Source organism: Diceros bicornis, chromosome 38 (genome assembly GCF_020826845.1).
Source record: "Diceros bicornis minor isolate mBicDic1 chromosome 38, mDicBic1.mat.cur, whole genome shotgun sequence".
NCBI lineage: Eukaryota > Metazoa > Chordata > Mammalia > Perissodactyla > Rhinocerotidae > Diceros > Diceros bicornis.
The window spans coordinates 15,067,397-15,093,648 of NC_080777.1; the positions used below are offsets into that span (position 1 = coordinate 15,067,397).

General features: G+C 33.7%; 1 protein-coding gene across 1 annotated transcript in view; it reads right to left on the minus strand.

Annotated features, from left to right (window-relative positions):
- Positions 1-26,252, minus strand: part of SPATA17 (spermatogenesis associated 17) — a 202,334-nt gene that overhangs the window by 41,443 nt on the left and 134,639 nt on the right. The window contains exon 10 of the mRNA XM_058533896.1: positions 23,644-23,779. Coding sequence (XP_058389879.1) covers positions 23,644-23,779 — 136 coding nt within the window. The remainder of the gene's footprint in view (positions 1-23,643; positions 23,780-26,252) is intronic.

Below are 26,252 nucleotides of genomic sequence, written 5' to 3' on the forward strand. Positions count from 1 at the left end.
TGTTTAGTACCTGGGAAGTATAGTTAGCAAATAATTTTAATATTACTCATGCCTATAATATATACATAATTAGCTTGGCATATTGACCACAGTTAATTATCTGGTAAATCTGTGGTTAATTTAGCCATATTGTTGTTTTTGATCTTCTCATCAAATTGCTTCTTCCTAAAATCTCATGAAACATGCTCAGAACCAAAATATCTAAATTTAGTAGCTCTGAACAGCCATACAAAAGGCACATAGAAACTGATTTCAAGCAAGTCTGCCCAGTCATTTGCTATTCAAAAGATATTACAGAGATTTTTTTCCCTTTGGGTATTGCAGTGTGGGAAAGGTTTTACTTCCATAATTCTACATCTCTACTATTTACTCTTGATTTAATTTTTAAACAGTGGAGGATATACCCAAAATTACTCTTGTAGTTCTACATAATATTCAAAATTGTGATGAATCATTCATCTCAATATTGTAACATAAAGAGAGAAAATCTTGAGACTTAGATTATAAAATCACACAGAAAATAAACAACTTCTTGAGTAGTGAAGATTTCACCATTAAAAGGCGAAGTAAATACAGCTGGAGCACTTCTGTCCTTTGTGAAAGTACTTCAGAGAATGTGGCTCTTTGTCACAAAGAGTGGCTCGATTGGAGAAGGCTGGAAATTAACTAAACGATGATTTGCCACATCCAAGGACCTTTGCCTAGAAATATCTCATAATGCAAATAGAAGAAGCCACATATCACAGGATAGAAATAATGTGGCATGAAAATAAATGTTGAAGTTGATTTGTGACTTAGAACAGAAGAATAAAATAGAAGAAATACTTCATTCACTCCCAAATAGTTGATATTTTCTGGCATGTCATTGAGTAAATGACAGAGTCAGCATTTTCCTTCAGCATACCTCAGGATGTAACTGAGAGCAACCACCTCATGGATTTCATCTGGTGTGTTCCTACTAACATCATGAAAAAAAAATTCCTATTTTGTGAGCCCCTTTTGGAAACTATATAGGCTGTTTTCCTGTCTTAAAAATGATTAAAAGTTCTTTCGTTGAGCATAACATCTGTTGCCAATCCTCCTCTTTTTGCTGAGGAAGATTGACCCTGGGCTAACATCTGTGTCCATCTTCCTCTACTTTATATGGGATGCCGCCACAGCATGGCTTGATGAGTGGTGCATAGGTCCGTGCCGAGGATATGAACCTGCGAACTCCGGGCCACTGCAGCAGAATGCGTGAACTTAATCACTACACCGGGCCAGCTCCTGGTTTTGCTATTTGATGAAAAAGTTCCACGTACCATCTTGATCACTTCTTTCTACATCAGCGTGAATTATTGCCAAAGATGCTGCCCAAAAGTCCTGAATGGAGGCGTGCATATTGCTTTAGGGTAGTCAGCTTCAGAGCCAGAGCCATTTCAGAGAATTTTTTGTGAGAAAATGAGAGCAGAATATTAAATGAAAAGTCTTGAAGATAAGAAGTCAATTTTAAGTAGGAGTTTCAAAATACTTGAGAGAAGTGGGAAGCCATGGTCAGAACACCATAATAAGGAGTTCATTCATGGGTTGGATTACCTAGATAATTTTATTAGTATTCAATGCACTAGAGCCATATTATGCATGGTGCTGAAAAGTCACAATCCTTTTAAACAAGTTCTTACTCTGGAAAGTAAGATTAGAGGAAGATAATTATGCCAACTGTCTAGTTCTGGAGGAAATGCTTTTTGCAGGCTGAAGTGGAAAAAGACAATTTGTTTATTTCTGTATAGGGAGAAATCTCTGAACACCCAGAACCTTAGAAATTCTTTTGAAGTTCACTTCTGCTTAAACGTCCCTAAAATGATACATGGATTCATAACTTTCAGCTGTCACAGACTATATCAGTAATGCAGACTCCAAAACACATAACCTCAATACAATGGCTTAAGGACAAAAGAAAGAAAATGACATGAGTTCAATCTAGAGATTCTTAGGAAACTTTTATACTCGTTTACTCCAACTTTTGCTCTCTGACAAAGCAAAGTTATCGGAGTTCTGATTCCATTTGATGCTACATACTTAGGTAAATAATGATTTTTAATATTTGTTGCCATTATAACAAAAAAATTGAAATCAAATTAATGTCAAAGATAAGTGCATTGCCATATGAAAAGGCTACCTCAACATTTCAACTTTTTACTCAAGTGAAATCACAGTAGTATTCATTGAAATATACTTTTATACCATTTCATTTCTTTAGTTGAAAAATTTGGATTCATTTCCACATTTTTACGAAATATACACTTGAGAGTTATAATTGTAAACAAAAACTAAAAAACTGTTGTTTTATTTGATCTGTGAAGGAAATAAGTTTCCAATAAAATAAAATTGATGACATGCAAATGTTGTGTGCATCTGTATATTTGCACTTTTTTCTGGAGAGAAGGTCTATAGCTTCAATTAGAGTCTCTAAAGAGTCAGGTGTCAAAAAAGGTATCTAATTAGGGGCCGGCCCAGTGGCATAGTGGTTAAGTTCACACGTTCCACTTAGGCGGCCGGGGTTCGCCAGTTTGGATCCTGGGTGCAGACCTACTCACTGCTCATGAGGCCTTGCTGAGGCGGTGTCCCACATAAGAAGAACTAGAAGGACCTACAACTATGTACTGGGGCTTTGGGGAGAAAAAGAGGAAGATTGGCAATGGATGTTAGCTCAGGGCCAATCTTCCTCAAAAAAAAAAAAAGAAGAAAGAAACTGTTAAAAAAAAAGGTATCAAATTATTTATATGAAGTCTTAACATTATTTCTGAAGAAAACAGCAGTGTCTCTAATGAAACTGAAAACCCACTTTGCCAGTCTGCATTTTAAATCAAATTTCCCGCATAACGTAAGTACAAGAAATGAGGTAGGTAGAATGATTTCCTACAAAGGGAAACAAAACCACATGGTTAAGTGGAAGAAAGGTAATGACTTGACTTATATTAGTGATTAATGAGTCTGTATGGTGGACAGGTCTTGAGCACACAAGTCTAAACCCACAACTACGTAACATACACTTGCAATGGATTCTTTGTCTTGCATCACTCTCGTTAACCATACTTCCAGAGAGAAAATAATCATAGCGTAGAACATCACTTTTAGACGTAAGTTTCAATATGAGAGAGCTGGTTCTTCAGTTACTTCCCTTTCCTCCCCACCCAGTGATACCTTTCCTGTATGCGGGTGTGTGTTCATAGTTGTGCAGAGAAGGACTTGTGAGCTCCATGGGGCAAAGACAGACAAACCTTGAGTATACGTAGCTGACATATTTCAGCTAATGTGTTCTGAAGGTAATTAACTTGTTTTTTTTTCCTGAGGAAGATTCACCCTGAGCTAACATCTGTTGCCAATCTTCTTCTATTTTGTATATGGGTCGCCACCACAGCATGGCTGACGAGTGTTGTAGGTCTGTGCCTGGGATTCGAATCCGTGAACCCAGGCTGCCAAAGCAGAGCACGCTGAACTTAACCACTACACCATGGAGCCGGCCCCACTAACTTTTTGATTATAATATTTAAAAACCAAGTACAAAATCAAATACACTGTCATCCCCTAGGAGGTCATGACATACAATAACGATAAAAATGATTATTTATTTACCAAAAAATTTAAATATATATATTGAAAAGCCAAAGCTATATTAAAAAGAAGTGCCTTTTTGCTTTGGAATAATAGACTTCACTGAGGCAGTATTATAAGCTATATTGTACTCTACAGTAGAAAGAATCTTTCTTGAAAGTGAATTTTATTTTTATGTTAGCATGTCATCAAAAATCAATCCTTAAAGCTACCATTGATTATTTTAATGCTACTAAGCTATAACTTTTTATATTAATACAGTAGCTACATTCTGAGGTGATTTTCTTCATAGAATATCAAATACTTAACATTTGATACCTAAAATCTCCCAATCTGACAAATTCATGCAACCTCAGATCGTTTTTTATTGTCGGCATTTATGTCTATCATAGATCAGTAAGATGCGAGTTAGAAAGTTAAAAGCATGGGAAATTTTATAGTAATGTCTTGGGATAAAAAGAAAAAGTATACATGTTAGCTATGAAAATATTCAACATATTTGATCATCTTTTTCTCTAGAATATTTTTAGAATTTTTACTGTACTTTGAAATTAGGTAACACTAGCCATGAATATGGAAACTTACTTTCAAAATTAAGTATACATTTTACATACAGTATTTTGTACTTCCTTAATTATGTTATTAGAACTAGACAGTATATTAATACTTGCAGAGTAGATTGCTTCTATCCTTTGGACATTATTTATGTGTATTAAATGTCAAAACTAAAATGACAGATGATTTCTGAATTTGATTAGAAAAAGAATATGCAATGTCTCAAAAATCATATAAAGTAAGCAAAGCTTTAGGTATAGTTTCAAATTCCATTTATTTCCTTAAAATATACTATTTTGAAAAAAATGCTTTAACCATTTTTAATGGTTTATAGGCTTTAGCAATATAAATGAATTTCTACTGCATATGTTGACAAATAAAATGTAAGTGATTTTCTTAAAATAGTACATACATGACATAAAAGTGAAGGAAAAATGTATATAGTAACGCTATTTCTCTTCATTATTGCTATCATAGATATCATCCTGATATAAGGCATTAGGTTGGTGAACTATGAAGAAATTTGGACAGAAATGCTTCCATACCAGTCTTCTAATGACAAATAATTAGATTCATAACAAAAACATACCCAGAAAGAATATATAATGAAACACTGAATAAATGCACAGAAATTATGTTTTATTTAGCATAAGAAAATTTAATTTTGCACTAGGATATAATTTTTATATCAGGATTTAATTTTTTAAATACTAAACGTGCCAATCAGGCACAACTTCACTCGGGAGAAGGGGAGTAGTTAGAAAAAGCTTTCTTAAGGAAGGCAAGAGAGAAAATTATATGTCTCCCTCGTTTCTGGCATGAGTGACTGACTGTGTGGATAGAAGGAATTTAGAAGAGACCAGGGGTCAGGGAGTAGAGGAAGAGCTCTGTACTGGGCATAATAAGTGTGAGCTATCTCTGGGATAAGCAAAGAAAATAGTTGAAAGAGTAATACAGCAACATTTTTTTCTCTAATGCTGCTTACAGACAAGTTACATGATTAAATGAAGAAGGTAGGGAAAGTAAGACATTTATAATACAACAGACAAATGACAATGCACTGCTAGTTAGACAGCATAATAAGTGCCATCTAATTTTCTCTTTAAAATCCATTTATTCTTCAAAGCTCCAGATCATCGTCAAGGGACCACATTTTCCAACTGAGGAATTACAGAGGAGGAAAATTAGATTTTATTAAATATTCCAATTGTTGCAAGCAAACTCTTTGCAAATAGCTCTTGGAATAGATTTAATAAGAAAGTAAGGTCAACATTTGTATCCTTACAGCCAACAGTGTGAAATATTTTCACTACTTTTGTACCTTTATAGTTTTTAATCAATGTCCTTAAAGTTAGTTGCTGCCCAGGCTATCAAGTTATCACTTGTTAGTCATCTGATATTTCACATTTGTTAAACTTTTAAAATGCAAGCGAATTTAAATTTTCCCCTAATAGTTTATAACCTTATAATAGTCACCTAAAAAGTAACTTGTAGATTAATCTAGAGTTAATAACACAATTTTCAATCTGCCACTTATGTAACAGAAGTTACAAACTGTAGCATTCTCAAAATCAGTCTGGTAGTATGGCTTCCAGCATCTTTTTAGGATGAATATGAATATTTAGTTAAATAACTGTCATCTTTAAGAGAAAAATATATTGCATTTAGGCATAATTTGGGAAATATTCAGTTAATTATGTTAAAATAAATTAAATTCACAACAATTGTTTTCACAATGGAACAATTTCTTCAAATGAATTCTCAAGTAGGAAGCCTGTGTGTGAAACAGATGAGTGGAGTTCTGAGAGTTCCTTGGTGCACATCATATAAAGTGATAAGAAGTGATGAGGTAATGTAAAATTATGAGAAATGTTTGACTTGTCTCTTATTTTTATGGTCTGTGTCACTACGGATTTCCTTTCACTTTTTGTAAGAGTTGAAAACAATATGAAGCACCAACTTGGAAGTGTACCAAAAATAATTTTCAAAGTACTGCTTTTTTATATTCTGATATAAAAATCAACTGAAAGATACAAAGGGATACGAAATGTTATGTATAAATTAAAATTCAGCTTAATGGCATGTTTTCACATATTTGCCTTAGAAGTAACACAAGTTAGATGTCTAATATATTTAAATTTCAGTATTTATAATGTTAAAACATGAGATATATCGTATGGAAAATGAATTTATATTAATAAAAGGCAAATTAATCTTTTCATCATCTAAGGCACAGTCAATTTATTAATATTATTTTATTGTCACTTTATAAATAGCTTTTATTATAATGTTGATACATGAAAATAGGGCTACTGATGGGTAAATTTTAAATGATAGATACAGAGAGCATTAGAGATTTAGGATATCATTATACTAATATACTAACAGAATAGGAAAAGAAATCAAAAGTGTCATATATAAAATAATAGATAAAATATATGGTGTTGAGCATGTTGGGTATTCTAAGTGATTTATGTGATTCCCTAATTCAGACACCATAACAACACTGTAAGGTAAAATATCTTCCCTTTCTACAGATGAGAAAACTGAGTTACAGAGAATTCAAATAACTTGCTCAAAATTATTCACCTAGTGGTAATTTGAAACTAGGGACTCTGACTCCAGAATGTAATCTAATAGGACTGGTGTCTTTATAAGAAGAGGAAGAGACACCAACCACATCTCTCTCTTTTTCCATGCATGCACAGAGAAGAAGTGACGTGAGGACACAGTGGTGACAAGGCAGCCAGACATCTACAAGCCACGAAGAGAGTCCTCACCAGAAACCAACCCTGACAGCACCTTGATCTTGGACTTCTAGCCTCCAGAACTGTAAGAAAATAAATATCTGTTGTTTCAGCCACTCAGTCTATGGTATTTTATGGCAACCTGAGTGGACTCATACAGTAACAAAAATATATACAAACAACAAAAATTACTACATAACTACAAGAGCTAGGTAGAAAATAAATGAATAAATAAGCTTTTCACAACAACAATAAAATATAAATTGCTTAATATTAAACCTAATAACAAATGCATAGAATCTATGTGAAAAAACCCATAATTTTTATTGAGACACATAGCGTGCTCTTGAAGAAGAAATTTCAATTTCATTAAAATCAAGAAAATTCTAATTAAAATTGAAATGTCACACCTATACAATACACAAAAAATTTTAAAGTTAACAAAATATATGTTGGCGAGAATACAGAATATCACTGTTGTAGATTAAATCTGTACCACTCTTTGAGAAACATGTTCTTATGGAACAAATTTAAAGATGTACATATCCTACAATCAGTAATACCTCTCTTTCATGTGTGAACCAGGAGATCTGTAAAAGAATCGATGTAACATTCATATCAGCATGATTTATTAGTACAAAAAGGCTGCAAACAACCCATATTCATCTCCAGTTAAATGGATAAATTGTGGCAAATCCACGTCTTGAAATACTTTACATCAGTGAAAAAGAATGAAATGCAGCTACACATAATGAGTGTGTTGTACTATAGCAAGTTGTTAAAAAATACACATGGGATGATTTACATACTTATTTAAATACATTTATATAAAGTGCCTAAGATATGCAAAACTAGCTATTGCTTAGGAATACAAATATATGTAATGCAAGCATAGGTAAAAGCAAAGGAATTACTAAAAATTCAAGATAGCGAATACTTCTAGTTAGGAATAGAAAGGATGGAATCATTAAGAGTGCCACAAAAGACTTCAAAGTAATAGGAATGTTCTAAGTCAGGTGGAGAGGTCATTGTATCATTATTTTTATAAATAATATTCTTATATTCTGTATCTTCTTGACATATAATCAAGATAAATGTTTTAAAAATTACAATATATAAAACTGTGTAACGCATAAAGTAACAGAGTTAATATAAATAGAGATTCTACAAAAATCTCAAAGTAAATAAAATAGTAACTCAGTAGGTACTGGAAAAATGTAAAATTGAATCATCATTTTACAAGAATAAATTTCAGATTCAATTTATACTATAATAAAGGTAGCAAAAGAAACATAAGTGATTGTTTAATATTTAGAAGGACTTTATAAGCATATCTCAGGCAAGAACCATTTCCTCTCTAAAATAATCCCACAAAATTAACAGTTTGTTACCCAGTAAAAAATATTTCCAACATTTGAGATGGAGAAAGTGTCAGTACTTTAATTTCTAGCAATACAGCAAACTAGAAGTTCAAAAAGCCTATCTTACTTAAAAATTCTGGATAAAAGATTTTCAGATCTTTTTAATGCATAAATGACCTGGAGAAAAAATAAGGGGAGTCTTTGGAGAAAACAATTGACAAGACAAAAGTGCGAATCTAGTGAGGGTCACAGTCAGCATTTGTCCCATGGTGAATACTTATCTACAGAGTCCTAGTGTCCGGGTGTAACATGCACATGGTCAAGAAATTGACACCTGGGGCTGGAGCAGAGTGGGAAGTCATACTGGAGAACCCTGTATAAAACTAGCAGTCCTGAAAAATGACATTCGCAGCAGGTGAGCTAGAAAAAGGAAAAGACCCTATTAGGGAGACTTTGAGCATATGTACCTGTCTCATTCTTGGTTCTGGGTTGACCTGAGAGGAGAAAGAAAAGCCTTTCCTGCGAGTTCCTAACCATGAACTTGTACTCATATAGGTTTGGTAATCAAACCAAAATTCAGTTTTCAGAGGTTCCAAGTGGGCAGTACCACTAGGCTCTTGGCAGAAACAAACAAAAACCTTCTCTGAAGAAATGCACCTTAAATCAGGTTTCAAACAATTCCCATATAAAGTTTCAAGGAACAAAAACTCACAATCAAAAATTTTAAGATAATAAAAAAGGGTAAACAAACAAACAACATTTAAAAATAACAAAAAAGAAGACCATAGATGAAAAAAACTAACATGAATGAGTGTTGACTGAATATCAAACTTTGGAATTAGACAAAGAAAGAAACCTTTGGGATTATTGATAGCAAATACAAAAGCATTAAAAGTATGAAAAATGAACAAGACCCCTTCAAAATTGACTAGGCTGACTTGAAAAAGACTAAAGCAGAACCTCCATAAATAAAAAAACTCATTGATAATAGAAACCCCATGGATTAAACAACAGAGTAAACACAACTGAAGAGAGACATGGAAAATAGTTTTGATAAAAGTATACAAAAATCAACATAAAGAGACAAGGCAATGGAAAATATGAAATAGAAGTTACAATACATCGCATGTCTAGAAGATATATCAAATCAGAATTCCAGAAAATATTAGAGAAGAGGAAGAAATAGTATTTGAAGAAGACACAATGACTAAGATTTTTCCAATTTGGTAAAAGACATCATAGATTAAGGAACCCAAGGAATCCCAAGCAGGATAAAAAAAAAGAAATCTACATCTAAACTAAGTATTCATGTACATAATTAGAAAAATAACAAGAAAAAGACAAACTCATGAAAGGAAACATGGGCAAAAGATACAAACGTAATTTACAAAAGAGCAAGTGACCAATAAATATCTGAAAAGATTTTTAGCCTAAGTTATCAAAGCAATGTAAGTTTTAAAGATATCATTTTCACCTATAAAATTAATGATGATAAAACAATACTCAGTGTTGATGAGATGCATAAAAATGAAAAGTCATATAAACCGCTGGTTGGAAATGTAAATCAGTTTACTCTTTCTGTTAGACATTTGGGAAGATTGATCAAAAGTCTTAAAAACATGCACACTCTTTAACCCAACGTTTCTCAACAGTAGCACTACTGACATTTTAGGTAAATAATTCTGTGTTGTGGCGGGCTGTTCTGTGCATTATAAGAAATTCAGCAATCCATAGCCTCTAACCACTAGATGCCTGTAGCACCCACCTCCACCCAGCTGTGACAACCAAAAATGTGTCCATACATTGCCCAAATTGCAAAATCATCCCTGGTAGAGAACAATTGCTTCAGCCTGTTATTCCCATTTCTAGAAACTTCATTCTAAGGAAATACATTTGTAGGCAAAGATTGATGTGCAGGAGCACTCCCCTCAGCATTGTTTCCAAATGTAAAAATCTGAAAAGACTAATTTAAAAGACAAATTAATACAAAATCACAGGAAATTGGTTAAATAATGATATCCACACAGCATAGCATAATTTATTCATGCTACACTTCTTACGTCTTAAAAAAGAAAGACATTTACCAGATATCTCCCTATAGCTATTGTCCTATTTCTCTTCTCTCTTTCACAGTCAAAATTATTCAGATTATTATCTACACTTGATACCTCCCTCTTTTCTTCCACTTCCTCCTCAACCTACTCCAGTCTGGCTTAGTCCTCCGTATTGTCATTGGATCAGCTCTTGCTAAGTAACCAATGACTTGCATTTTGGTAAATCTATGGGACTTTTTCAGTTCTCATCTTATTTAACTTCACAGCATCATTTGCCATGGCTCATCACTCCTTTCTTCTTATTGCATTATCTTTCCTTGATTTCTCTGATATGCATAATTCTCTTGGCTTTCTTCACACCTTCTTTACAGGCTCATCCTCCTCCAAATGGCCATTAAATGCTGGCATCCCTCAATACTTCTTCTAGCTCTCCCTTTGTCTTATTCTATGTTCTTACTCTAGGCTATTTGATTCACTTTCATGGCTTCAATTATTATTTATGAACCGAATATACCAAATTGCATATATTAACCAAATATACACAATTTTGTGACTCTGGTCAAGACTGTTGCTCCAAGCAATAGACTTGTATATTTAGCCACCTATATGACATCTCTACTTGGATGAATCAAAGCCATCTCATACTCAAATATGTCCAAGACTGAACTCAAGATCTCTCCCCTACAATTGTGCTCCAAATTCTGATCCTCCTCTTTTCCCAATCTTAATGAATAGTATCGTTATAAATTCAGTTTGCCCCTTGCAGAAACTTAGGCGTAATCAGTGAACTTCCTTCTTTCTTACTCCATCATAGCCAATTCATTTTCAAGTTTTAACATTATTTGTATTCTTGATACTTCTAGAATTCATTCACATCTCTCCAAATTTACTGTTACTCTTCTACAACAAACTACCATTAATTCTCACCTGCACTACTGCTTCTAAATTGGTCCGTTCTCCAATCCTTCTGCCCTCTCTCAAATTCATTATCCACACTGGACTCAGTGTGATCTTTTTAAAAGTACAATTCTCATCATTTCAATCATTGCTAACACCTTCAAGTCTCCTAAAATAAATACCAACATCTTTAGGATGGCCTAGGGGGTACATGGTCCATTCCTGGCCTGTTCTCCAGCCTTGTCTTCCAACATCTTTCCCCTTACTCTTTCGTCTTCAGTCCTAATGCTCTCTTTTCAGTTCCTTAACACTGAAAAGTTCATGTTCCTTGAGAACTGAAAGTTCATGTTCTCTGCAATCATAGGTGCCTAGAACACACTGATCCTTCTGTTCATAAGTTCTCTAGCTCTCTCCCTCCCTCATCCACTCACTCATCACACACACACACACACACACACACACACACATACACACACACACACTGTCCTATTATCCTATTAGTGATTGCCATTTCTTCACACTTCAGCTGAAGCATCATTTCCTCTGGAGAGTTCCTTCAGATTCCCCAGACAAGCTAGGGTTCTTTACTATACAGTTTTATAGATCTATGTCCTTTTTCTCAAGAGCATTTAAAGTAGTGATTAATTTCTATTATTTCTAGCAGACTATAAGCTCAATGACAGCAGAGACCACATGTGGTTTTGCTCAAGATTATATTCCTAATGCCTAGCATAGTGTATGACCCATAGAAGGTGCTTAATAAATATTTGTTGAATGACTGAAGATAACTGCCATTAAATGTGATTTTCAAGAAGTTTTAGTCACCCTAAGAAAATGGAAGCTGCCTAAATCCAAATGTCTCCATACATCACATTCCCCTCCTCCCCCAAAGATCCTAAGATTACCAAAGAGCACTAGAAAAACTACACATGACCACACCTTCAGCATGACTAGGAGACAGAACAGAAATCTCAAGTTACCTATCATTAGGGAAATAAACACCAAGTTCCAAGTGTCAATACTATAGCTTCCCCACTTGCTAGAAACCTACGGGTGTGCAAAACAATGAGAAATTGAAACTTACTAAATGATAAAAAGAAGTGAGGGGCACAGAGGACATAGACAAAATCACCTCCAGAAAGAGAAAGTTCAAAACTTGACAAATACAGGCCTGTGACTTGATAGTTCATTTATAGAATCAGCTACAGAGAAGAGCATCGAATTTGAGAAGATTGCTTCTGGGGAAGAAGGAGATAAACAGAGAAAGAGAGATGGTCCCTTGAAGTTGCAGCAAAGAAGGAAGTAGAATAGCAGTAGGAAGAATAAGGATCCCACAGAAACAAACCCACAAGACCTAACCCCTCCCTCTGCCCCTGCAACATCATGTCATTAAAGAAACTGAACTTGGGACCAGTCTGGTGGTGCAGTAGTTAGGTTCAGCATGCTCCGCTTCAGCAGCCTGGGTTCACAGGTTCAGATCCCAGAGCGCGGACTTACACCACTCATCAAGCCATGCTGTGGTGGTGACCCACATACAAAATAGAGGAAGATTAGCACGATGTTAGCTCAGGGATAATCTTCCTTACCAAAAAAAGAAAAAAGAAACTGAACTTTACCATACTGACAGAAAAGTGTGTACTTGAACAATAGGAATTCTGTCTGTAAAACACAAGAGAACAAAAAATAGAACCCCATAAAATTTCACTGCAAGAAGAAAACAAAAGAATCCAAACATTTCAGCTAATAAATATTCCTGAAAACTGTAACAAAACATTCCAAATTGAATTAAATATTCTCAAGTAAGAATTAGAAAATATATTTTTAAAAACCTAGAATCATAAGTTCACAAATTAGGAAGAGAAATGAACCAAAAACACAGAAATATACAGAAAAACTTATTTGAACTCAGGAAAGAAATTGAGGGAAAAAAGACAAAATCATATTGGGTATGAAGAATAAATTATACTTGTCCCAAGGGAAATAAATTTGAATGAAAATTTAATAAAGCTCATTAAAAGAAGGTAGAAAAACAACCAAGAAAAGGAAAATGAGATAAACAAATAAGAAAAAGGGTCAGAGAGAGAGATTGATTCAAACGGAAGACAGGCAAAGAAGATCCAACATTAAATATAGAGTCCCTGAGATGAAAAAGAATATTTAAAACTAATCTAAGAAAAATTTCCATAAATAAGAGAAAGTCTAAATCTATATATTGGAAGGGTCCACCCTGTACCTGGGAAAATGAACCCAGAATGATAAACTCATATCCTACTGAAGTCACATCCTAGTAAAACTATTTATTTTTAAAGACAAAGAAAAAATATTCAGATCCTCCAGGCAAATTATGATGTCCAAGAATGGAGAGTGAATAAAACAGGATACAAAAACCTATATCAAGTCCAATCTCATTTTCTGTATGTGTGTCTGTGTGGTAATAAGCAAAAAAGTCAGATAGAAATAGGACTGTAAAAATAAATAACAAAATGCTAACAGTGAATTATAGGTGGTTTTATTTTCATGTGCTCTCTATTTTCTAAAATTATAATGAATTATTATTATAATCTAATAATACAAAATGTAGCTTAAAAAATAGCATAATACAACACATTCAGTTTAATTGTTTGAGATCCCCTATCTTGGATGAGAGTAAGACACAAGGGCTGCACAGGATGCTAAAATTAAGATGACAATCAGCATGTATAAATAATACAGGGATAAACGGGAAGTTGAAGTATAGTAACATAAAATGCTGTGTAAAGTTGGAGACAAATGATTGTGCATTCCTGCGTACAACACATGTGTGATTTCTAGTCATTAACCTATGGACACATAGCAAGACAAGGCCAATGGCAGAGTAGAGAACTGTACCTAGACCAAAGATGTTAGACCCAGGTAACATGGCTCATTTAAAGGTAGTTTTTGAAACCATAGGTAAATTATGCTTGAATTTCAGGGTAACAGGTTGGGGGTAAATTAGCTTTGGTATGTTTCCATTAGGTGGAGGATCTCACTCTGGACATACACACACCAACATGTCAATCTGAAAGTCACCTACGAGAAAACTGGGGAGAAATGAGAGGCTGCACTTAGGAAATATCCTCCAGTTCAATATCCTTTAACTTTCTTACAATACATTTGAGTTTATTTCATTAAAATACAACTCCTATGGGGGCCAGCCCAGTGGCATAGTGGTTACGTGTGCGTGCTCTGCTTCGGCAGCCCAGGGTTCGTGGGTTCGTATCCTGGGCGTGGACCTACACACCGCCTGTCAAGCCATGCTGTGGCAGTGTTCCACATACAAAGTGGAGGAAGACTGGCACAGACATTAGCTCAGGGCCACTTTTTCTCACCAAAATATAAAATAAAATAAAATAAAATACAAGTCCTATAAGATTTACATGTCAAAGTACTCATTGTTTTTCAATCCTTAAGCCTGATTTCCTGTAAAACTAATTCAGTAGCTGAACCCAAAGGAAGTAGAAGCAGATAATAATAGCTGAGTTATGAGAAAACTACATACATATTTCATCTACAATATGTATAAAAGTTAGATTTTAGCATCTTACTGAGAGAACAGCACTTCATAACTACATAGGGTTTATACCAAGAATCTGAGGATGGTTGAATATTAGGGCATATATTGATGTGGTGTATCATTTTAATGGAGAAAAATTCTATAGTGATCTTTCAAAGGAGAATAACTCTATAGTAATATTTCTAGCTGCTGAGCAATTATGTGATAAAATTCAATATTCTCATTTTAAAAGGTAATAGTTCCTTAAGATTTCAATACAATTTTTAAATGTATATTTATATATATATAACACTGTTAGGTGATTACAATCATGTGTATGTGTGTGTGAGTGTGTGTGTGTGTACTATATAGCTAATAGCCAATACTACATCAGGAAAAAAATCAAGGATGCCCATTTTTATCATTAATATTTATCAACATTCTCTAAGTGCTAGTCAATGTGACACGACAAGTTAAAAAATGAAGTAAAAAGATTATAAAGTAAAAGACAGAAGTTTGAAAATATGAATATTTGCACATGGCATAACTGTCTATCTGGTAAATCTAACCATTAGAATCAGTAGGAAAATTCGTAAGGTGACCATTCAGACATAGCATTCTAAATTAGTAGTTTTCTTATAAATCAACAATAATTTACACAAAAAAGATGAAAGAAAATCCTATTCACAATAGCACACAAATATAAAATAATTAGGAATATACTTAATCAATACAGAACTCTCTTAAATGTCAATTTTAAAGACTAATAAATTGAGGGAGGAAGCATGTTGTGGAATGCTAAGACTCAAAAATATTGACAGTCAATTCCCCATAAATTAATCTATAAATTTAAACAATAGCAAACAAAATTTTAGCTGACCTAAGACTAAACACATTAGAACATCTTTTAAAAAAATACTGATGATAACTAATGATGATGTGAAGGGTAACACACATCAAATAAGATATACATTTTCTTTAGGGCAGTTTGACAATAAATAACAATATACAACAAAAGTCTTAATAATGTGCTAGCCTATTATCAAAAAGACAAAGATAACAAGTTTTGTGAGGATGTGGTGAAAAGGGAACCCTTAGGCACCGTTGGCGAGAAGTAAATTGGTACAGCTATTATGAAAAATAGTATGGAAGTTCCTTAAAAACTTAACTATAGAACTATCATATGATCCAGCAATCCCACTTCTGGAGATGTATCCAAAGGAAATGAAATCATTATTTTGAAGACATATATGCACCCCCATGTTCTTGAAGCATTATTCACAATAGTCAAGACATAGAAATAACATAAGAGTCCACTGATGGATGAATGGATAAAGAAAATGTGATACACACACACACACATACATATCCATACAATGGAATATTATTCAGCCATAAAAAAGAAGGAAATTATGCCATTTGAGACAACATAGATGAACCTTGAGGGCATTATGCTAAGTGAAAGAAGTCAGAGAAAGACAAAATACTACATGATTTCACTTATATGTGGAATCTAAAAACGTCAAACTCATAGAAACAAAGAGTAGATTGGCGACTACCAGGGACTAGGGGTGGGGGAAATGGGGAGATACTGGTCAAAGGGTACAAATTTCAGTTATAAGATGAATAAGCTCTGGAGATCTAAAATTGCTAAGACAGTATATCTTAAATGTTCTTATCACATACACAAAAAGAGGTAACTATGTGAGGTGATGGATGTATTAACTAACTTTATTGTGGTAATAATTTCATAATGTATACATATATCAAATCATCACATTGTACACCTTAAAGTTATACAGTGTTATACATCAATTATATCTCAATAAGCCTGGAAAAAATTAGAAAAAAAATAATGTGCTAGCCCTTTATATCAGCCATGATTCTCCAGAGAAAGAGAACCAATGACAATAGATTACATAGATAGATAGATAGATAGATAGATAGATAGATAGATAGATAGATTTATAGATTAATAGATTTATAGGTTTATAGGTTTATTTATTGATTTATTTATTTTAAGGAATTAGCTTATGCAATTGTGGAAACTGGCAAGTCCAAAATCTGTAGGGCAGCCTGGTAGGCTGAAAACTCAGGCACAAGTTGATCTTGCAGTCTCGAGGCAGAATTTCTTCTCCAGGAAACCTCAATTTTTGTTCTTAAACTTATTGGATGAGGCCCATCTACATTACCAAAAATAATCTCCTTTATTTAAAGTCAACTGATTGTAGACGTTAACCACATATGCAAAATACCTTCACAGCATCACCTAGATTAGTGTTTAATTAAATAATGGGACTAAGGCCTAGTCAAGTGACATATAAAACTAATCATCACAGCCCTGACTCAGAAATTTCACTTTCAGGAATTCATTAGGGCAAATATGTACATGTAAGAATGTTCATTGCAGTGGGAGTGCTCAAACATTATTGTTAAGTGGTTTGATAGGGCCTAGAAGGACGTGCAAACATCCCTTTGACTTCTCCATATGAAGCCTCCAGACACAGCCAGAATGACACTTGAAAAGTACTGTTCTTCTCCAAAGAAGATATACAGATGGCTAATAGGCATATGAAAAGATGTTCAACGTCACTAATCATCAGGGAAATGCAAATCAAAACCACGCTAAGATATCACCTCACACCCGTTAGATTGGCTATAATCACCAAGACAAAAAATAACAAACGTTGGAGAGGATGTGGAGAAACGGGAATCCTCATACACAGCTGGTGGGAATACAAACTGGTGCAGCCACTATGGAAAACGGTATGGAGATTCCTCAAAAAATTAAAAATAGAAATACCTATGATCCAGCTATCCCACTAGTGGGAATATATCCAACGAACCTGACGTCAACAATCAAAGAGGCTTATGCACCCCTATGTTCATTGCAGCATTATTCACTATAGCCAAGAAGTGGAAGCAACCCAAGTATCCCTCGACTGCTGATTGGATCAAGAAGATGTGGTGTATATATATACAATGGAATACTACTCAGCCATAAAAAAAGACAAAATCATCCCATTTTCAACAACATGGATGGACCTGGAGGGTATTACGTTAAGTGAAATAAGACAGAAAGAGAAAGACGAACACCATATGATCTCACTCATATGTGGAATACAAACCAACACATGGACAGAGAAAACTGCATTGTGGTTACCAGGGGCAATGGAGGGGGTGGTCACAAGGGGTGAAGGGAGACATGTATATGGTGATTGACAAACAAAAATGTACAACCAAAATTTCACAATGGTATAAACTATTAAGACATCAATAAAAAAAAAAAAAAGTACTGTTGATGCTAACTCTCGTGTTCACATAATGTTTCAAATACTTCCATGATTCCTAAGATCAAAGTCAGCCTCTTTCTAAGACATCAAGTCTATTTCCTAATTATATTTCTCGTCATCCGGGAGCTCTTGATTCTGGTAAATCTCCTCTTTTGCCAAGTCAGATCAAGTTATCACCAGGAGGTCAGAGAAAGAAATTAAAGCTATGATCCTATATCTGGGGATCAGGGCAATAAACAGGTCTGGAGGCCTAAAATTCCCACTATGTTAACCCAGTTTCCAACAACAACAACAAAAAGGTAAATTGAGGTGCTTACATTTTTTAAAAAATTAACATTTACAGTTTAATTGCAGAGAAGTGCAGATAAGATATTCCAAGACCTTTGTCAGATGAAGAATTTAACTCTTGTTGTTCTAGATTAGCAACAATGAAGAGAAGACTAGCATATGTTGACTTTTTAGAGACAAACTTCAAGAGGAATTCTTTGTAAAGTTCAAGAATCACATTGGGACTAAAAACTTTCAGAAGGAAAATTTTATAGGCAAGCTATAAAGCCTCTCGCTGTCAAACAAAGATTCTGTCCTACAGCTGCTCATCTAGGACAAGCATCTCACCTGGGGTGATGTAAATCTCACAGACCTCAGATGGAAACGTATGCCATAGTCTCTTTAGAGCTATATAGTTATTAATAATCTGATGGAGAGATCGCTCAATCTCAGACTTTATTGCAGTTACAAAATAAAAGTTGTTTTAAATGGCTTACCATGCTTTATAAAAATGTGTCCCATTATGTTTGCTCATCACTCAAATGTAATATTTTAGACTCAAATGCAAATTGAGCCCTTAGGTTAATAATCATAGACTAATATGGTCAGATCTAATCTACTGAAAATCTTAGATACATCACTGCACATATTATTTTCATTCACAAGTTAAAATTCAAATTAGAAACTCTTTTGAAGCCATTTTTAAAACTATAATTGAAAATTACTACACAATATAATAAATCTTTCAGAAACAATCTATCAGAAGCAATATAAGAAATCTATCCAATTAAAAAGCAAAGGTAGTGTAAATTTATACATCTTAACATTACACATTTAAACTATTCTATAGGTTAAATATTATTTTAATAAATAACATAACAATATTTGGCTAAGTCCAATTTTCTAAAATGCATAATAAACTAGAGTATATATAAATATATGCATAGACAAATGAATCTATAGATTTATAATAAAATTATACAAACTCAAAGTTTTCCTGAAGCCTACTGACCTCAAAAAACTGATACAAGGGTAATCACAGGGAGAAAATTGAAGAATTTCAATCCCTGATGTATTGTGAGAGAGAAAAAAAGAACTTAAACCGAATATTTGATTATTGAAGGCCATCCTCATAAGCAAAATATTTTCCCTCAATTACACCTAATTATTTAATTGTTTACATTCACTAATGAAATGAAACAACACAAAATAAACAACTGTAAGGGGCTGTTTTTCAGCAAGTGCATAATTATCAATCAACATGTACAGAAAGATTCTTAAAATTATATGAAGCTGGTCTGTTTAAATAGAAAGGCATATTTTACCCCAATCAATGCACAAACGTAAAATTATCCATAACTGAAGCATGTTGCTGTGCTGTACAGTTCAGCTGTAATGATCCCCACACACTGCACTTGCACATCAATTATGATAATCATAATCACGGTCGTTAAGCTGAGTGTTCATTATTATCAGGATGCTGGTGACAGCAGATTCAATCACCGGGTGCAATGGGCAAGCAGTCACAGTCCCACCCAAGTTTCTGCAGACAGCGATGTGCCACATTAAATCTATGATGTGTTCCACATCCCACCCCATTCCAAAAGCCGTAGACGGTAAAGGTCAACTTTATGTTCTGTGCAATATGCTTAGGTTCTCTAAATTAATTCTTTGGAGTACTAGATATTTTTATGCTTTGTAGCTTATAAAACCCTGTTTAGGACCAAAATGCACATGAAAATAACAAAAAAGGGCTGCGCTCCTGTTGTAATTCGCCTATAATAGGGCATGTGAAGAAAGGCTCTATTAACAGGAACCATCTCAAAAGTCTCCTCCTGAATTTTGCAAACACAGGAAAACACGAAATGGTTCTATTGAAATCAGTTGTCTAAAATGCCTACGAAAACGCATTCCAATTCTGATATGGGCCTTAGACTATCATTTCTGCTTCAGTAAATATGAACATATGTGAATGTTTTGACAGCCAAGGGAATGTTTTTAGTATACAAATTTTTTATTGTCCAACTCTTTTAGACCTACCCAAATAGATTAAATTAATAGTTAGTGACTGGTAGATATTCCTTATTTAATTTCATTTGTATTTTAAATATTGAGATCAGCGCAATAAAGAATTTATAAATACAAAGTAGTTACCAAAATTTAAAAAGTTTGACAATTTAAGACATAGACCTAGAATCTAACAATTTACCTTGGGGCATTTTACAAATAGATTAAAGAAATATGAGTAAGTTACATATATGTATATTATTTTATTATTGATTTCCAAACTTTTAAGAAAAAATAATATATATGTTAGTTTTCATTATTGATTTTCATACTTTCAGGGAAATATAGTACTATTTGCTCTCAATTTGCTGACTTTGTGATGTCTTTGTATAGTGTTCTTCAGATCAGTAGTATTAAAAATAAAACAAAAATATCAAATAATATTTGATATATTAATTGATTTAATGTGAACGTGATTAGAGAAAGAGTATTTAATTAACATTTGATTTTCTCTCAACTGATACCCTTTAACACAATTGTGTAACAAATCATTTGAAAATTATAACCTCCATGCCTAAAGATGACAGAAGAGAAAGAAAATTCTCCCTGTATATAATCTTAAAACATGGTGGGAAAGGTCTAGAACAGGAACCAAATATACTTAATTGAGCTGCTTCTTGCCTGAAATCTATCTGTTGCATGTAACTAAATCTTATGTGTATTTAAATGTTGGTAAATAGTCCATCTTCCCATAGAAGAAGCATAAAACCACGTCAGCCTTTTCCTTCTTCAACATTTTGAAGTTAACAACGCTACTCTCCCTAAAACTATCCTTAATCCACTAATAAAGAATAAGTTGTGGCCTCCAATCTCCATAATAAAGCAACTAACTTTTATAAAAATAAAGAAGAATAAGCCTGCTTATAGCAACTTACAGGGCACATGTCTCACCCAAATCATTTACTATCAAATCAAAATATAAACTGTTTTTAATAGTTGTAAGATTTTACATTTAAACAATAGAATGACTATCTCTGTATTGTGCAGATTATATTAGCCACACAGCAGGGTAATTTGTTTATTTAATATGGTTATTTGAAGAGATCAGAAGATAGGAAGAAATAAGGAAGGGAGGGAAGGAGGGAGGAATTTAAATTTGCATTTAATATTTTTGTACACGGCTTTGTGTAGGGTTAAGTGGATTAATGATTTATTAATATTTAAAGAATCTCTACACTTTTCTCTCTTAATTTTCAGGGTCTATAAGAACGATTATTTGTCATAACTTTTTAAGTCTGTATACTTTCTAAAAGTATACAGAGGCACACAATGATTCCTCCAAAAGAACAAAATAAACTATTTTTCTTTTCAGTGAGTATCCAAAAGTCTCTATATTTCCATGAAGTTGCTTACTTCAGTTAGATAAATGCTATGAAGTGAATCTGCTATATAATACCAAAAAGAAGTGCTGTATTATTTTAGGAAAGAAACGTTTGCACAGGATCTTTCTTACTCTGAAGCAGCTTAATGTCCTAAGTAAGTCACTTATATTTTAAAGAAATAAACACCTCCTTGAATGAAATAGACTGGTGAGAAGGCAGAAAAACAAAAAATGTGTATATCAAATAAAAAATGAGATGTAGGTCATATTATGCACATTCAAAATATGAAATTAAATAAATAGTTCAAAAATCATATTTAGCCTATATTCTGAATGGTTGCATATTAGGTAAAAACAAATGTCTAGAATAGTTTTACTGTAGATTTTTATGAAATAACATCATCACCAACATATAGGTTTGTTGATCAGTGGACCATATCAAACTACTCACTGTACATATTCCATATGCCATGGAATTATTATTTAGTGTTTTAGAAGACCATTTTTTTTTAAAGGTGACTTAGTAGCCACACTAAAGAGAAAGGCACTTTCTCAACTATACAAGTTACTCCCAGCATGACTTACTCTTGGTAATCTCATATTTACAGTGTCCTTAAAAAAAAGAATTTTTCTTATACTGTGGAAAAGTAAAGAGAGATCTCGTTTTTCTTAAGGGTCTGACATGTTACTTCTTACTGAGTAATGAGGATCCCTCTCCAACTTGTCTCTTCCTCTTCATCTTTGCCACCCACAAGTTGAAATACCTAAGCCACTTACCACCACAGTAACGGTTCCCTTTATTTTGCGAGCACACACATTCTTCTCGCCTAAGATCATTTCCCCTTATAGTATGACCTTTATAGTATTTGCCTTTTAGTAAGATGCCTTAAATCCTTTTGGAAGGAGATTGTGTGTAAATGAATAAATCCTCATTGACAAACTATTAATAGAACCAATAGGTCTCGTAGGATATGCAACTCATGGCCCTAACCCCTTTCCAGAAAATCACTTACTTAAAAATCATTTTATATATGTCATTTTGCTATAAATAAGTTATATTTTTCTGACCGCTAGACAATAGTTTAAACACATAGTAAGAACTTTCCTTTTTACCTCCTATAGCGTAAGACATCTTGGTGTTTTCCCAATTTGGAAATTTTTAAATGCTAACAAATATCACTCTGGAATCAGATAAGAAATATTTATTTACCGTATGATTTCCCTCATTAAGTAGTAGATAATAACAACAACAAACAAACACATAGAGACAGAGATGTGAACACTGGTTACCAGAGGGGAAGGGGAGAGGGAGGAGGGCAAAAGGGATAATTCGGCACAAGTGTGTGGTGATGGGTTGTAGTTAGTATTTGGGTGGTGAACATGATGTAATCTATGCAGAAATAGAAGTATAATGATGTACACCTGAAACTTATACAATGTTATAAACCAATGTTACTGCAATAAAATAAAAATTAAAAAAAAAGAAATATTTATTTGCTTTCTTCTCTATATCATATATAGAGAGATATGATATCACATATATCTCTATCTCTTTCTTTCTTTCTATCTATCTATCTACCTACCTACCTACCTACCTACCTATCTACATACACACAGAGATTGCGAGAAAGCAAGCAAGCATTGTTCTCCACGCCTGAGAGTTAGCTTAACTCCATTCTGTGACCACTCATTCAAGCCTTGACCCTGGTTGGCTCTGCCAAAGCTAATGATCCATGCCATTGATCATATGGTAGCTGAGCCATAAAACAACACTAACATAAGAATACAATGCTAAAAAAAATAATTTAAAACAACTCTCTTACTGACATAGGTCAACAGCACCATCTTTACATAAAATAGCTATAAATAGTATTGTAACCACGAAGGCATTAAGAATATTTATATTTACTGTAATCATATATTTTTAGACTTTTAAAAAGAATAACGTTTCTTTAAATGTTGCATTAACTCACCTTGTCACAGATCCATTTCTTGGGATTTTCATCTCTGAAATGTTGACATCCATAAGAATCAGGACCATACTTGCTTGACGAATGCATTGATGGGATGTATTTTTTATTTTTATGGTAGGAAGAAAATGGCAAAAACCTGAAAGAATGTTTAGATGATATTCTTAATTTGATTTCTAGAGACATTTGACTTAAAAAAATTAGAATTTAGACAAGTAGTAAAGTATAGTGAAAATAATACGTGGCTTGGAATAAGAATACCTGGATTCCACTTCAGCCTCTGCTGCTGACTATCTGCGTTACTAATTTCTATGACGTTTTATTTCCTATTCTGCAAATGGAGATACTAAAACATTCTTCACAGAATTTTTGTGTCTCTAACACTTTGTAAATATAGACAACGTTAAATAATAAATTTGTTAATTAATGATGCCAAAAAATTCAAAACTCATCATGTAAGTAAAAAATGTTCTTAATTTTAAAATGGTACCCCAAAATGAAAAGGATGGCCAATACAGGTAATTCTCATTGAAATGGGTTTTCTTCAAATCTTCACTCACCCAAATAATGGAGGGTTTTGTGGAATAATGGAGCTTTTGAGTCAACCAGACCTATACTCACTCTTAGTTTTGTCCTTGCTAGCTGTGTTCTCTCACACACGTTACTTGACCTCTGTGAGATTTTGCTTCTGTATAAGGTTGTTGTAAGGAATGAACAATTTAATATACGCAAAGCTTAACATAGAGGCTGAAAAGACAAGTTATCCAATAATTAATAGGGGTACTAAAAGTAGAAGTAAAAATAGAAGTAGCTTGTTGTTGTAGCTCTCGTCATCATCATCATCGTTACTTTTAGGTATTATTACTATGGGCTACATAAAAGATCAAACTTTTAAAATCCATATAAACTCTCACAGAACATCTAAATGGTGATATGCTTGTAGTGTAACCTGGCGAATTGTTCAAATCCCTCACCTAAACCCTCTGTAAAGGAATAAAAAAAGTGATAGACCCACAAGAAGAAAGAAGACAAAAGAGGAGAAACAGCAGATGAAAATACCAACAGATTTTTGGCAGGTGAAAGCAGATAATTAAAACTGAAGTCTAAGTGTCAGAAGAGGGAGAAGTCTATGAGAATTAAGGCAATTTCTTCTGCAGAATCCTAGAAAAGCTCAGGGACAGAAGCTACAGTAGAAGGTGAGAGGGAGGGATAAAACTGAACACAGATCAAAAGTCTATGCAAGGAGGAATTAGATCCCCAGGTTCCTTGCCCAGGCCATGCATCCATATGAAGAGCCTATTCTCAGAAAACTACACCAGACGGCACTGGGCTCAGAGAGCACAGGCACAGCAGAAGGCCAGAGCAAGGCACCAAATGGAATACATGGATTGTAATTCAAAATCTACCCATCAAACTCTTCCCTTGCTCATCTCTTAGTGAGCTGGCTATTAGACTTACATAAGTCAGAAGACTAATGCACCTTCTCAAAAGACACTGAGAGTGCCCAGAAAAACAAGATCAAGTACCAACATTTGGGGATTTCTTAATTAAAAGGTCTCATCGCAGTGCAATAAAGTCTATCAATCAGCCAAAAGACTACTCTCTCACACAAATAAGTTACTACTCTGATTTTTAGAGTCTCTTTTTTAATATGAATTAAGGAATAGATTACCAATCGGGGAAATTGCCAACATGAAAGAAAGACACAAATCCAAATACGAAAGATAACCTATAGGAAACAGATCTAATGCAGAAAATAGGAGTAAACTTTAGAAATTTTTAATTAATATAATCAAAGAAAATATGGTATCAATGAAATTAGAGCTAGACGCTGTTTTAAATGAAAGGAACCTTTCAAGGAAAAGACCAAGTCCTGTGAAATAAAAGATATATGTAGTAAAATGAAATGTTTTGCTGAGAAAATATTCTGAAATTTAGACTTTGAAAAAATAAAGTTGAGGCTCAACAAATTTGTTGAGCCATTACCATATGCCAATATTTTGCACACATTATCTCCTTTAACTAAGATAAGAAGGTTTTTTTAAATCTCAATTCACATGAAAATTTGTTTTTTTGCCATTACATTCATCAATTTGTTTACAAGATAATAAGCTTAGGAAAAGCAGTATTATTCCATCAATTTTCACACCTCTCATACCATTTCTTTCAATGTCTATTAATAAACTCCTTTTTAATATTGTTTCTAAGAAAACATTATCTAATACTATTTAAAATAAAAACAATAAACAGAACACAGAGCTTTGAATTATATAAAATTACACAAGCGTGTATTACATATGCTCCTGGGAAAAGAGCTCTCATATAAGACAGATTACGGTCCTTCCAGTGCTAATTTGCACATGGGATGGACATCACACACACAGAAATTAATGTGGCCCCAATGTCCCTGAGTGTACAAAGGAGGCGCTGTGAGTTGGCTGCTCACCTCCAGTTTTTATCACTTCTGAATTGCATTTTAATAGTACATTTTTCTTTTGTGTCTGAACGAAATTTGCTTTCTCCAGGGAATGGATGGCTGAGAAGACAAGGCTGAAAGACTAGGTATTTGCCTGTCCATGAATTAATTTCCCTTCCATTCAGCCATAATGTTT